We start from the raw sequence: 15,565 nt of genomic DNA, 5'->3' as shown, positions 1-15,565 counted from the left end.
TACCTTAGGCTGGGACTAAATGCTTTCAGAGTTAAATATTTATTTGTAAGTAGCTGAATGTAATAGAGACAGTTCTCTTCAGTCTTTTCTTCCTTTAGACACACGCTCATGACTGCAAATGAGCTGTATTTCTCTCCTTGCCAATCCAGCAAAGTTATTGATAATGCCACACAAATGGTTTAACCAACAAATTTTGGCCAGGGAAACAATTCTGGAACATCTTACCAATGCAGCAGGGTCAAACTGGGACACCACATGGTGCAGAAGAACAGCCAGGTGAGCTGGGCGAGACTTCAGGAGCTCAATGTTTTGGAAACAACTGCATTGTCCATTTATCTGTTGAGATACGTGGAAACTATTTGAATTATTCAAGAAAGCTATTGTGCAAAAAACTAGAGGCTTCTTCCAGCAGCTTAGCACTTCATTTGTTTAATGGAAATGAAAATTGATCAATTCCAGAACCTCCACGGTATCACTGTAATATCCCAGGAAGGGCTTACAAATGACAATGTGCCTTTTAAACACATCCCTAAACACTGAATGGAATATAATGAAATACAACTCAGAACAAAGGAGAGCTAAAGTAACTCAGAATGAATATGTCAAAAGCCATGTGAGCTACAGTGCTGTGACCACAGTGCAGAACAGTTAGAAGAAACTTAATAAGCAAAAGGAAACCAAATAAAGCAAATAAAACTTCAAGCTGTCTTGAAATTCAAGAGCAACAGAAAGAAATAGAGACAAAAATCCCCAAGTGTTACCGTTTGGCACGATCAGTGGTAACAGGAATCACATGCCCTAATTCTTAATTCAAAACGATAACAGCTCAATAAAAACAAGTCATGGAACGGTTGCAATTAAGGCACAGAAAGACAGAATTCTGGTCAATGTAGGAAGAAAAATGGCTGAGGCTACAAGTCATTCCCACCTGCTCCTGCTCAGTGTCAAAGTCATCATCCTCTGCTCCAATGATCTGTGGCCCCACACGGGATGAAGGACTTCCAATGCTGGACTGAGAATCCTGGAGTGAGTCAGGAGTGGGAGAAGGGAAGGAAGTGCACTGCAGTTACTCCCTTGGAACTGTAATCTTTCCTCACCCAGTCAAAGATAATACTGCTATCATTTCATTTCTCCTCGAAATTCAACAGAAACCCAAGTGCCTCCATTCAACCCTGTACAAACTTAGAGTCAAAAGATCCCTTTTAGCATAGTTCTCCCAATTTGGAAGCATTCAGAAATGTCAAAGCAGATGACTCAAAACCAATTGCATCATTTACAGATTTCTGAGCACACTAAGCATGCAGCATATGACAAATGTCAGCTTAGTATCAATGGAGAAATATGACTTTAGAAAGTCGTATAGATGAGGGAAAAGTACTTCAGAAGTCATCCTAAGGAAAATGATGGCACTTCCAGCCACGTTCCATTTCTATCCACTCTTGAGGCCATAATGACCTGAAGAAAAAACACTGTTTTTCATTTAGGATTGAATTCAGGGAATAAAACATGCACAACAGCTCTAGCTGTTTGAGGTCCAGCTGTTTTACTGCTGATTATCTATTTCTCGTCTCTAAATGTGCTTTTTCTTAAGCTCCATAAACATTTATTCAGCTAATTAACATTCCCTGCACAACTTTAATTGCATTTCATTTTCTAATGCAACGTTTATGGGTGCTTCATCCAAAAAGAGGGGTAAAAACCACGCAAAACGGCACCATTACAGGCGACGCTGTTGTGATTCTTTATGTTTTGGACTCACAGTATCTTGAATCTCAGTCTTCTCTGGGCTCTCATCCAGATAAACCCGCTCCTTCAGGCCACTGCGAGGACTCTGGGAAAAAAGGAAGTTCAGTTCTGGTGAGTAACAGCAAATCCAGGAAAATGAGAACAGTACGGTACGTTTTTCAGCCACAACAGACAAATGTTTTCCTTTCTGTCAGAGTGAATTGTTAACCAGTTGAGGTACAAACAGGCGAACTGCACCAACAAAAACAAAACCCCACAACAAAACAGAACAACCCAGTGCAGAAGTAGTTTCATTAGGAATGCTGGAAGGTAAGGAACTGGCAGGGGAGTGTTTTGAAATACAGTGATATTTCTAGAGGTATACCTGACCCATCTTCCTATCACTTCCAACTACTAGCACAGATTTGGCTCCCACGTCCTTAACTTAAACAATAAACTTAAGTCAAAGCCCAAGCACAGAGACTCAATTCCATTGCACTAATCAGACAGTGACTTAATTAAGGATTAGGTGTTAAGGCACTCCAGTAAGGAGACCATACGAGCACAGATTGATAACCGAGGAGAGAACAGACTAAGAGCTTTTACTGTTGGCAATAATTGAAGCTTATTTGGTAGAAGTAAGGCACTTCCTCACTTCCGTGGCAGCTTGCCCAGTGACTGGATCTGAGTCACAGCTACCGTAATTGGAACATTAACATGCTCTTAAAAAGATACTCTAATTGGCCTCTCTCAGTTTTGAGAAAGATGCTGTCATCCATCTTTCTTTGTCTGGTTACAGGGAGTGTGCCAGGAAAATCTAATCCCCAAAACCCACACTACTTCTTTCCCAGTCCCTAATGGAAAACCAATGCAGTATGATTCCTTGGGGAAATGTTTTTGGTGAGTACTTAGAAGCCTGTTCTAGTCATGCATAGCCTTATTGAGACACAGCACATATCTGTGACACGCAGAACATCACAAACTTTAAAAGTCTGCACAAGGAAAGCAAATCCAAGAGGTGTAGAATCAAAATCATGGAGGTGTGCAATACTCACATCAGCAATGTCACTGTTTGGTCGAGAGGGGCTGTCACTACTGTAATCCAGTTTGCTCAGAGCATCCCCACTCTCTGCCTCCACTTCACTGACCTGCAGCGATTCTGCCACAGACCTGGAGGACAAAACTCCATCCTAAAAAGATAAAGTGAGCTGTGAGCAGCACTGAGCCAGCAAAATATTTCGAGAGACAAAACTCCAACATTAGCTGTTTCAACACCTGGACAGCCTACCCCATTTATAAAAGCTTATTTATAAACCATTCATAAAACTCTCTCCACGTACCCAAAAAGAGGTTGCAATGGTCTTCTAAGACAAGATAACAGAAAATCATGCCACGTTTTCAGGCAAACTAATACATTTTGTAATTTGCATTTACTGCTTTAAAAGCAGCTCTTCACAGATTGCTTGGAAGTCCACTCTAAAGCACAGTTCAATATACTGACATTGCACTGTATTGCTTTGCCAGCACATCACAAGTCTCAACTCTAGAGGGTGCCATCGGCCTGTACAAGCACCGAAGAGCACGGTAAGAAACTCCTGCTTGCTCAGAACATCATTTCCCAAGAATTTTCAACCAGAACATACCACAAAGCAGCCTGACACATTTGGTTACCTGAGCACAGCCTGTGGCTTTGGACAGCTGCTCCTGCAGCTGAGTAATGTGCTTCTTCGTTTCCTGTATCTCTCTGAGCAGTCGTGAGCTGGCAGACCGGCCGTACTCTTCTTGAAGAGACTGAAAAGTAGTTTTATGAGGTTTCATTACTCAGTATCTCCTCGGTACCAGAGCTTATAACTACAGCCTACCACTAGTCTTCATTCCACTAACACACCTAAAATAATATTCAGCACGCTTGCACAACCACTGTAGATGCTAAGGAAGGTCTATTTTAAATAGCTCTCCTTTGTGCTGTATGACTGTAACTGCATTCTAGAGATCTACTGAAACAATCACGACTGCAGTGAAGATACAGCTGAAGACACAGTAAGTCAGCACCACCAAGGAGCACTGTGCCAACTGTCGCTCCCAGCGAGAAATGACTCACACTTTGTTTGAGTCACAGATGCTCACGTGTCCTGCAATTAGACCAGACTGACATATATGTACGTTTCCACTTAAAGCACCCACTGCTGTTTTTTTTTCCTACCCTGACAAGGATTAAAAACTGCAGAGCTGATCAATAAGAGTAATCAGAGTCAGAACTCCGCATACAGAAGAGCTAAATGAAAACACAAGTCATGTGAAAGAATGCTGAAAACGCTACTGAACGTCAACAGCCATTCCTTATAATTCAGGACCTCCCCTTTCCTTCACCCCTCTTGAAGACAAGCAACAGATGCAGTACCTGCAGCCGCTCCTGCTCTTTCTGTAGCATCTTTCTCAGAATCTCCACTTTCTGGTTGTGGACAATATTATTCTCCTCCTAGAAAACACGGAGGATTTAAGGGTCAGTTATAGAGAGGGAAAAGATAGAAAGAAAACAAAAAGTGTTTGTGCATTTATTTGCTTTCCTTTCTCTGCCACATGTCTGCATGCCTTACATCCAGGATCTGCTTGGATCAGTTAGCTCTGCCCATGGGGGTGGAACCAGATGATCCTTAGGTCTCTTCTGACCTCAGCCCTTCTGTGATCCTATGATTGTGTCATCTCACACCACGCAAACTATAACGTATCTCAAAGACAACATAGGAACAGAATAACCTCTCAACTGCCCTCACATTATCTCAGATGGGGCAAGATATGTACTTGCACTATGTACTCGCACCATGTTTTTCCCATGTGATTCTATGCCCACTGAGTGGCCAGGCAAACATTCTAATTCCAATTTGTTATTTGTGCAAGAAGCTCAAAACAATCCCTTTGAGGAATAAATATATAAATAAATACATGGCTACATTTTTTCCACTGCTGAATTGGTTCTCTGGAAAGAAAACTTTAAATCTTACCCCCATAAGCACCGGGCTAGTAATCCTTTCTGTATTTCCTGATGCTCCAGGTGAATGGGGAGATGTCATGATGGGAGACATATGCCCAAATGCTGCCAGATCCACTTCAGAATCAGCCAAGGGAATCTGGGGCGACCCCGGTGGGCGCCCCTGAACAGTGAGAGCTACATAGGAACCCGCTGCAGGGAGAACAGAAGCCATATTTCAGACATACTTGCAGATTTCTAAGGCTGCCATTTACTCCCCCCTTTTGTGATAATCATTCTTAATGAAAGCACGTAGTGTAATTTCTAGTCTACCAGGTTACATTTACAGTACACATACACTCATACCACAAAATAAACTGCACTAGGGCAGAAAAAAACCGCTAACACTTTCTGCCAACCAAGAATTCACTTCCTTTGGAAATGCCAGCGCTCTGCAAGCAACATAAAGCAATCTGCCTTAATGCTGCCTGAGCAGCTACAGCATTTCAGGTGAAATCAAAACAGAGGGAGATAGCAGGCAAGGTCTGGCAGTAATTTCAGATGCCAAACAAAGGAGAAAGTGCAGAAGCAGCAACCCCACATTTCACTTTATTGCCTGTTTTACACACACCTTTACCTCTCAGCAGGGCGTGATTAGACCTTGTCCATGTCACTTGATAGCTGAATTACACACTGGTCCTTTAAATTATGCCTTTCATGCTTTTTAAAGGAGCAAAGTGAAAAAAAAAATAATAGGAACATGCCTTTACTTACACTTGATCAGCTTTACCACCTCCAAATGGTTTGAGTGTGTTACGAGAGTGCCATTCACCTGGGGATACAGGAGGGAGGGAAAGAAAGCACACTGTGTTTGGTTACAGTTTTCCAGGTAAGTAATGCTTTTCCCCTATCTCTATTCCTTGGTCTTTCAAGACACTAACAGATAAACAACCTCTCTTTAACTTTATTCAGTGAGCTGTGCAAAAAGAAAACCACAGACATATACCAAAGGAAACGACCAACCAAATGTAGATGAACAACACACCAGAGGAAGATTTAGGGTAGTTGATTTTACTCATTAATTTATAGAAGTGGGGTTTCAAACAAGTGTGTCTGTGTCGTAGCAGCAACAACACAGCCATCATTTTGCAGCACCGACTTACAAAGTCCTTTTAGTTAATGATTTAATTTCTAAGTTATTAGGGAGTGGAAGATAAGTCTGTTCTGGGTGCAGATCTACTCCTCTCCCCTGCTGCTAATTCTGTCCTCTACACTGATGTCTGAACCTTCCAGGATGCTGGACTTGATACAAGTCCCAAGATGAGAATGATCTCCATAACAAAACCAGCATTCAGCAGTGGGCTCACAGTGGCTACCGTACATCCCCAGAACAGGAAAACATACACCACTCCTCTCCCCAACAGGCAAAAGCAAACATCAGTGCAGAGACATCAGTGACTTTCTTTGAGGGAAGGAGCTCATTTGAGTGAAAGGATCAATTTCTCAGACAAATTGAATGCTCTCACCTTGATGATTCTATCACCCGTTTGCACTCCAGCTCGCATGGCTGCTCCATCTAGAGAAGCAAGAAACCTTTTAGTTCCAATTTCAATAAATGTCACAGGAAACAGAAATGGTTTAAGCACTTCTGTAGCTCCATGAGAAGCTACTTCCCATACCAACCCCAGCTTCCTCTTTCTTTATCAGACCAAAATCTCTTGAGCATCTAGACTGAAGAAAGTTCTGTTTCCATTTTGCAATGGATACATCAAGCCACGATCCCACCACGTCACCCTAATTCTTTACTTCCTCTCAAATGTAAGAGCCAGTTTGCAAATACATCTAGATGCTGTGAGGAGGTGATTCACTGCATTCCAACAGTGCAGCGCTCCTTGTCCATGCACATCTGTTCCACAGTTTGTGATAGCTACAGCCATCCCACCCATAAGGAAAGAATTTGGAGCTTTCTCCTCCAGCTCATGCACACGTTTCTTTGTTTCACATGCAAACCCTCTAGGTTGCTCTCTGGTGAGCACATTTGGCATGTCTGCTTACCTTCTTTGACAGACTGCACGAAGACTGGGTTGTCTCCGCTGACTGTCAGCCCAAATCCATTTTCATCCCGTTGGATAACAACACACCGCTGAACAAGACCTGCATAAGAAAGGTGAGGAAAGGGCAGAAGAAAGAGAAAAAGAGAAATACAAAGAGACACAAGCTAGGCATCAGTCCAAAACCTTATCCTCCTAGATAATCACAGAGCACAGAAAGAAACTGATACAAGACAACAGAGGGAAATATATATGAGAGACAGAAACAGGGCAGCAGTCCAGAAACAGATAGGAATGTCAAGGCAGGTCAAGCTTATTGCTTCAGTTACACAACACAGAGATACACAACAGTAGAGATGCAGACAGCTTGGGCACATCAGGCACAACTTGAGGTAACAGCAGCCTGTGAAGAAGAGCAGCTATGTGCATGTACCTATGAGCACAATTTCTCTTTGTCTGAACCAATAGCTCTTCAAAGCATGGCATTGGCTGATGGGGTCCAGTGCAATATCAGAAACAATTTCTACAAGCTGCTTAAGTGCAAACAGGTCACAAATCTCTCACGCCAACACCAATGGTTGTACTAATGCAGATGTGCTGATCAGGAAAAGTTCTTCTGCAAAAATCTCATCTCAGGGCAATTTCTGTTCCAGGTGAGCACAGACCCAGAGAAGCAGCAGTGAGGAGTTACTGCTATACGTGCTACTGAGCTATTTCTGAGCTATGCACAGGGCCAAAATCTCTTCAGTCTGAATCTGCTCCTCCTCCCACTTGCTGTATGACATCAAAGGAAAACTGTCTTTCTTACTGGAAATGCTCAGTATGGTGTTAGAGTGTGAATGCAAATACTGTTGCAGAGACAGACGTACTCAGGAGGTGCAGCACTCTGAAAAAGCAAAGTGCAAGATATGTCAATTGTACACCTGAAACTGACACAAGGGGAAAATAAAGGAGAAGGCAGCAGCCTTTACACACTCATTGTAGAGCACTTCCCTGAGAGCATCTGCATAGCACCTACCACAATGGAGCCTTTATCTGGAAGAACAACTTTAGAACTTTGCAAAATGCTTCCGGGATGTTGTTTTATTTACATAGCAGAAACCACTAGAGCTACTAAACATCACCCTTCCTTCCAGCAGCCTGCTATGCTGCTTTGCTTCTCAAGCCACATCAGGCAACAAATTCTGCCACCAACATCTTGAGACAGACTTGGATTTCTCCTCCACAATCAGAACTGTAGCAGCATTTGGTGTGGCAGGAACAAAAGGAATTGGGAAGACAGCCTCTGCTGGATTCATTTTGTAAGGAATGAATTTTAAGAGAGTGCACAGTCACATCCATGTTTCAAATGGCTTTTGCACCAGCATGGCTCTGCAGCAACTCCCAATGGAAATGAGGAGTCACAAACGAAACACTGCCTACCCAGTCAGCCCTGTTCTCCTGGAGCGTGGCCCATTTGGAAGCAGTGCGGGAGTGGTGGAGAAGGTTGCACTGCAGCACTTCTACATCCATCTGGGCCCAGTACCATGCCCCAGTAACTCCCCTTCTGCTCAGAAAGCAGCAACAAATGATGCTACACACAGTGTATGAAAGCTGCAGAGATGGATGAAAGGTGAAAGCAGACAGGAGGAAGAAAAACCACCACCTTTCACACCCTCTTCATACGCTTAAGTGAGAGAACATGCCTCTCCCTTTTGCACCTCCCATTTTTCTATATGACCAAGCTTCTTCAAGTCTCACTTCACAAGAATGATGCCCCAGGGTGGGGTGTGAGAAAGAGAACACATGCTATTTCATAAAAACAGCTCGTTTTAAACCCTGCTGCCAGACGTGCAGGTTTTATGAGTAAGACACTAACTAAGCTTTTGACTCATAAGAACTTTCCTCGCTTAAAGGCACAGCACAGCCCCATGTACTCACTGCTCTGCCATGACGATTCTCTCCCCCAGAACCAATAACCCCTGAACCTGATGCCAAAGCAGAGGCAAAGCATTAGAGGATGCAACAAAAGCTGATCAGAGTATTAGTAAAGTCCCAGCAATAACCTCGTTGAACAGCTTCACAAAACAAGTCTCTGTTTCACCCAAGACCATCATTTAGTTAGGCTCACTTGAACCCAATTTATTCCAGTATTGCCATTTCCCTGTAGTTGTTCACTTTGGATAAGAAGCAGGTACTCAGCCCTTCTCTAAGACAATATTACAGGGGCTAACAGATTATGATGAGGTTTATGTAGGCCAGCTGAGAAGCCAAGCCCGACAGAGACACACAGCAGCCTTACAGAGATGTAAAGCACTACCTGGAAACAACTTCACCCACTTCAAGACAAGTCTGTCAGCTTGGTGCAGCAACGAAGAGCCCACAGTAGCAAGTGGTGATGGGTTTTCATTCATTTCTCACTTGTGCTGAACAGAAACTACGAGCAGCTCATTGTGAAGGCTCTTACTGCGGTACTGCCCTTTTTCCAGCTGAAGCTTAAGCAAAATTACAAGGTCAATGGAACTCACTGCTGACAGTAATCAAAATCAAATCAATAATGATCTTATTCCTGCATTTGCTTTCACATGACAGCATCTTGCAATGAGGAAACGCCAATGTAACTATGCTTTAAGTAAGAATTTAAGAAGATTTTCATATTTTGAGTGGATTCATAAAATTCTGTAAGAAAAAAAAATAAACAAATCCTTAAATCCTTTTTCCTCTTCATGCATATTGCAGCTCCTGAAAGTTGCTGGGACCTCAAGCCAAGGGTGCAGCAAAGCAGCTCAGTGTGTGCTGTGGTGAGATGTCTGAGACAAGAAATGAAAGCAGTTAGGAATTAACAATCTCAGAAAAAAAAGGCCTTACAGGGAAAGTGAAGGTGACCAACTCTTCAATAGGTGGCACTATGCCCTCTGGGACACTGCAGCCTGGCTCTCCTGCCCCTCACAAGGCATCTTCTGGGCAGCAGGAAGGCTGAAGTCCCAACCCCAAGGTAACCAGCACACTATGGTAAAAATGAGTGTTTCAGGCAGATTTCAACTGCCCATGAGCTTCCTTAGTCAAGAGACCATTTACCATCTCTACAGATGCTAAACGTTTTTGAAGCCATTCAATAAAACACAAAATTTCACGTTCCAAATAAATCAGGAGCTCATACTGAAAACACGACTCTCCAGAGAGCAGAGCCATAGATTACATCTCCCATAGCAAAAAGGAGTTCCTGCTCTGCTCCGACTGTGTGGGACACTGCATGGGAGGAGACTTCTGAACTATAACCTCCCCAGAGGCATGAGGCCACAATGGGAAAATGCAATTCAGTTCAGCGATTGGACATGAATCATTCGATAAACAAAAAACAAACTCCTTGGGGCTTTGAGAACGTCCAAATGTTTCACTTTGGTAGGGAAGCTTTATTTCCATCCAGTGCTTGCAGAAAACCCGCTCCACAAAATAAATCAAACTTTCAGCTTTTCTACAGGAACTTTCTCACTGGGGGAAATTCTGTATTTCACTACATTTTAGTTATTACCAAGTTCTCCATGTGAAATGCCACATCGGCGGCATTCTTCAGATTCCTCTACTAACTTGGCAACGGAAGTCATGTAAAGCCAAAGCAAGAACTATACCATCTGAAATGAGTGCAGCACATGGCCCCTTGATAGAGCTGTTCATGACAATGGCACTAGAAGCCATTGACAAAAGAAGGCATGGTAGCCTTCCTAGGAGAAAGGAACGACGTGCTTTAACCATTAAACATAGAACTGGCAGCTCCCACAGCAACAGTGCATTCAGTCCCTGTGGTCAAGAGTCCCTTGCTCTCATCAGGGCTGGTTCTGGCTCTCACATGGGCAGTGATGAGGGGCTCCCAAGAGGCCTTTCAATAGGCTGTAAAAAGACACAAGGCTGGTAAGAAACAAAACAGGAAGAGTAAGGAAAGATTCTCTGGGGTTCTATCTAGAAACACGTCAACAGGGGCAAAATCTGGATATTCGAGGCAAAACAAAACCAGAGAGTTAAAAACTTGCCCCAGAGTTGAAGGTAACAAGTGAATGAGTGCATGTAAGGCCTAGTCTAGCATCTGGGCTGGAAAATGATCATCACTGAATATGAAAAGAAGGTATCCTTGGAGAGCAACCAAGTCATGGGGAAAGGTAAGCAATATCCAACCTCTCACCTTTAGAGTTACTTTCAATTATCAGTTTGCTTGAAGTAGAATTCCTGTCTCTCAAACAAGAGGTATTGAGCACTGTGAAGACTGTGGCATTAATTACTAAATTATAGCATACTCAAAATTATACCCAATCTCTTTAGGCTTTGCTGAGTACCCAGATGTGAGCTGGTAAGATTTACGGGAGAAAATACCTCTAAGTTTGATATGACTATAAATCAGCTTCTGTGTATCAAAATATTTTCCCTACCTAACCACTCTCTCTCCCAGACAACTCAGGTATTTCAACAAATTCTGGTCTATTGCTCCTTAAATTAAGAATTTCAAGAGGTCAGAACAAACACATACATAGAAATCACACCTCCTTTTCCTGATGTCACTCAAGACTTTCTTATTACCCCCTTTCCAAAGGCTAGCCCAAGAAAGAGCCAGTTAACAACCAGTCACCAGCAAGAAAAATATCAGTACAGTATTTCTACTTGCAGGTCTTAAAATATTTCCATCCCTTCCAAAGCAAACAACAAACCTCTCTGCACATACCGCAGGAACTGGGAAAAGCAGAAGGGAGAGACAAAAGGCAGGGCGAGGTCCAACACAGAAAAGGCCATTGGAAAGGAAGGATGAGTGGAAACTGCTCCCAAAGATACTGGGCACGGACAGAGCATCTGCAGGAAACTTTAGGGGAAGTGAAAGCTTAAGTTAGGAAGTCATGTTTCTTTCTGCTGTACATGAAAACCAGGACACTGTACAGACTGAGGGAGAAGTATAAACACAGATACATTCCATTAAGCATACCAAATGTTTCCTGTAATTAAACTAGAATAGTCTGACAGCACCTCCAGTATATTATGGGTAAGCAGCATTAGGCACAACTCTATGAAGGCTCAAGCCATAGGATCCAGTCAGCTGTGCTGTCACCAGCCAGCACTGACCCAGTAAAGGAAAGAACCCGTCAAGGCTTCAACATAAGCTCATCAGAAACACCAGCCCCAAACAGGCACCTTCTGAGTATTCTGTTTCCTTGTTCACCCCTCCTGAGCAGAGGAGGCAGATCTGTAACCTGCAGCAGGTCAGGCTTCCAGCTCTACTGAAGCAAATTAAGGCACTCTCAAACCTCTTTACAAGGAACAGTCTCACACCCTGAGGAACACAACTGTCCCATATTGCTTTATTTTTTTAAATAAGAAATATGTATGATTCAAAATTGCAAGGAAAGTATAAAGATTTCCTAATAACAGAAGGAACAGACCACATCTCCCTAAACCACAGCAACTGAACGGCTTTGCTAACATGCCTGTGTTGGTTTAGAATGAACTCTTATGGGATTTTTGTCTGTTTTGCTTTTATTTCTTTATGCTCCTTACAATCAGAGCAGTGACAGCAACACGTATTACTCAGGTAGTTTAAGAAGCTGGATCACAGTAACACCAGGTAGCTTCATTCCAGTGAAATAACACAGCTGGATACTTCAAGAGTCACTGTATCTGTTCAAAGGCTACAGCAGGTTATGCAGCAAGCACAATTACCAGCGAAGAAAAATATGAAACAGAAAGTATTAAGGACAACTATTTCAAATACCAGGAAGAACAAAGGGAAGGGCAAGAAAGCCAGTCCACAACTGGAGTCAAGACAGAGCTGGAAATACAAGATGAGAAACATGATGCACAGCAGTACTGGCCAGGACCCAAAGGTTTTATAAGCTGGCAGAATTCAAGAGAGCACCCAGCAACCTGTGGAAACTTATTGCAGTTCATTCTTTAAGATACGAGTGCGAATCTCTTTAGGGATCACAAATTCAACAGGTCATTAACATAAGGGTAGGGACAAGAGTGTTGCAGTTTAAAGACTAATATATCTGATGCAAGCTGAAGAATAAGGATGAGCAAACAGGCTCTGCTCGGCAGACATTCCTTCCAGCAGCACCCATGGTGGTGTGCTGGCAACATAATGTGTGGGGCTACTCCTGTCTCAGACTGCTTCATGCCAATTTGTTCCAGTCTATAAGCTGACAACATAGTAATATATAGCAATGCAGAAGGACCAGGGAGGTCACTCCCTTCTTGTGAATGAAGAATGGTTAAGTTCATATTCTTCCATTTTTTGAAATTATTTTCACAGACGTTTTTTCCACCTCCTTGAAAAATGAAAAGAAACTGACTGGGGATCCTTTACAGACAGCACAAAATATCAACTACCAGCTCATCTACACACATTCCTTGTGGAGCCCAGTATGAGCCACCTTCATACAGTGCCAAAAAACACACGATGGCACAAGGTCTCCAAGAACAGCAGCCCCACCAAGTTTTCCCAGTTAGGAAGAGAGAAGGGGTGACAACCTGTGCTTGCCACCTATGGGTTAGTTTCCAGCCACTACAAGAACTACAAGCTGATACACTGAAGCAACATTTAAACCCAGTATCCCACTCTTTGCTGCAGAGCCAACCATGCGGATCACGTAAGGGATAAATAAAAGCCTCAGGTGCACAGACAGAAAGCATGGAGCAGACTGCAAAGGTGCAAGGCTGCAGCAGCTGCTGGAGCTTACCATACGTCTCGGATCTACTCTCCTCCGAACTAGACTTTGTCTTCTTGGAGGAGCTATCTGCACGAGAGCAGGAGAGAAGGAGAGAGAGATATAGAAAATATGGAGACCAAACATGAGAAGAAAAAAAACTTCATGAAAAACACAGACTGATTTATTAGGTTAAATCGTGCAAAACACAAATAAGATGGGGACAAAACATAGGTGAAACACTTGGAATAAGGGGTGAATAATACGAGTGTGAAGACACAGGTAACACCACAAAGAATTTATCACAGAATCTGAGACGCAATAAAGGAAGTTCTCTGCTATATAGAACTATAGAAAACGTTCTGGGCAAAAAAAAAACAGTTCAAACATAGAAATTCTGGTGACACCCAGCTCCAGAGTAAGTAATAAATGTATGCACAACAGTACAGTGTTCTGGATTCACCCCTTAAAAAGAAGGGAATTTTATGGTGGCTACATGGAGTTCATCTCTCAGATCACGAGCGTCCTAACAGTGGTGCCAGGCAACAGCCCTCCAAATTCTGAATTACTTTTATCAAATCGAGATTAGAAGATTCCTGAAGTTTGCTTCTAAAGAATTCTTTCTACCAAAGAGGTTCAGAGCCTGAGCCCTCCCTCAGCCAACCCCACAGTCTTACATGACACATTCCCAAGGACAAAGGAAGACAGCCACTAATTCAGACTCTTTCCCTTACGATATATATATATTTTAAACAGACATCAAAAGCTCATTTCAATTTATTCTGCGCACATCAGGAAGGAGTGATGCAGCCAGTGGCAGGAAGCATTAACGAACAGCACGGTTTATAAACATCAGCTCCAAACGCCTAGTGCAAAAACACATTCTGCAACTTCTATAGCCTTCCAATTCAGCTCTCATCTCTTCCACAAGCCCCAGGGAATTGACTGGACTAAACAGCAGAATGCACAGACATGGAAAAGCACATTGCATGGGGCCAGGAGGCTCAGGCAAGAGCCTGTCATGCATTTTATGAGCACACACAGTAGTCACTGGGTTAGTCTTTCACAGAGGGAAGAAAAAATCCCTGCATGCACCCTAATTTCCATGACAGCACTGGACAGGTTGACCAAGCTGACCTCTCAGAAGGTTAAAAACCAGGACAGCTTAGCCTTTAAAAAAATAGAAGCTCATCATAAAGTGCATCATATTGGAAAATACAAACTCATTTTACGGAGGACAGAGATGGTTCAAAATCCACTAAAGTTCAAAAGATCCAATAAGGAATATTAGCTCTAGTTGAGTCTCGTAGGGTCTCACACTTCACGCTTTTTTTCTACCCAACAGCCAAAAGAACTACTCACAACTAATTACAGTGTTTGCCTCCTGAAATTTCAGACTAACTTATTCTGAAAGAGGAAGCAGTTGTAATTACTCACTGACACCACTAATCTGGGTTTATTCTCACACAATTAACAGCTTCTTTGTCGATGAGCGTCTCTAAAAGCAAGCCTGTATTCATTTCAATGCCTGCGTGCCTCAGAATGGCTTTGCAAGCACAGAACAGCACCACTCCTGAAAACCACATATGTCAACACATTGAAACTGGATTCATTCTGATCCCCAGAACCCTCCAAACCCAAGCCTGGATCTTCACCCGTGGAGCTGTAAAGCTTTACCTGTCGGATCGAAGTCGTGGGTGCTGCTGCAGCGCTCAACCTTCTGCTTCTTGTCGGCTGGAGACTCTCTGCTCAGAATGCTGCCGTGCCTGTGGCGAGCAAAGCAGAGTCCTGACTACTGCATACAACAGCACTGCTCCACCTGTGAGTCTCTGGGAATAACCTTAACTAGTCCTGATTGCTAGCGGGTTTACAGAGATGGTACACATTGTGCTCACTGCTAAATCTATTTCCAGACTGCCTCCAAGATGAAAAGTGATCACCCAAAGAACTGAAAAACCTCCCCAAATCTTAACTCTCCCAGCAAACATCAAACGCCCATCCAAGTAAAAGTTAAAGACATGGAACGCCCACCACCAACCACCTGAAGGAAGCGCCTGCTTGTCGTGCACCAGCAGCATCACTTTCTCTGCCCACCTCCAGTCCCTGCTATGACAACCATCCAGCATGCAGAGCAAAAGGTAACACTGCAACATGCACTT

The 15,565-nt window shown here is 43.1% G+C and overlaps 1 protein-coding gene across 5 annotated transcripts in view; it reads right to left on the bottom strand.

The window, feature by feature from the left end:
- Positions 1-15,565, bottom strand: part of ARHGEF12 (Rho guanine nucleotide exchange factor 12) — a 61,826-nt gene that overhangs the window by 24,406 nt on the left and 21,855 nt on the right. For 4 of the 5 annotated variants that reach the window (XM_072354689.1, XM_072354691.1, XM_072354693.1 and 1 more), the window contains exons 3-14: positions 15,084-15,172; positions 13,440-13,496; positions 6,749-6,847; positions 6,220-6,269; positions 5,468-5,525; positions 4,728-4,906; positions 4,127-4,204; positions 3,397-3,516; positions 2,781-2,915; positions 1,760-1,831; positions 929-1,021; positions 226-336 (exon numbers count right to left, since the gene is read on the bottom strand). In XM_072354689.1, the coding sequence (XP_072210790.1) occupies positions 226-336; positions 929-1,021; positions 1,760-1,831; positions 2,781-2,915; positions 3,397-3,516; positions 4,127-4,204; positions 4,728-4,906; positions 5,468-5,525; positions 6,220-6,269; positions 6,749-6,847; positions 13,440-13,496; positions 15,084-15,172 (1,141 nt within the window). The remainder of the gene's footprint in view (positions 1-225; positions 337-928; positions 1,022-1,759; positions 1,832-2,780; positions 2,916-3,396; positions 3,517-4,126; positions 4,205-4,727; positions 4,907-5,467; positions 5,526-6,219; positions 6,270-6,748; positions 6,848-13,439; positions 13,497-15,083; positions 15,173-15,565) is intronic. The other variant, XM_072354692.1, reaches the window with a different exon arrangement.

This window comes from Excalfactoria chinensis, chromosome 21 (assembly GCF_039878825.1).
Source record: "Excalfactoria chinensis isolate bCotChi1 chromosome 21, bCotChi1.hap2, whole genome shotgun sequence".
NCBI classification, from domain to species: domain Eukaryota; kingdom Metazoa; phylum Chordata; class Aves; order Galliformes; family Phasianidae; genus Excalfactoria; species Excalfactoria chinensis.
This window is presented reverse-complemented; position numbering and strand designations above follow the sequence as displayed.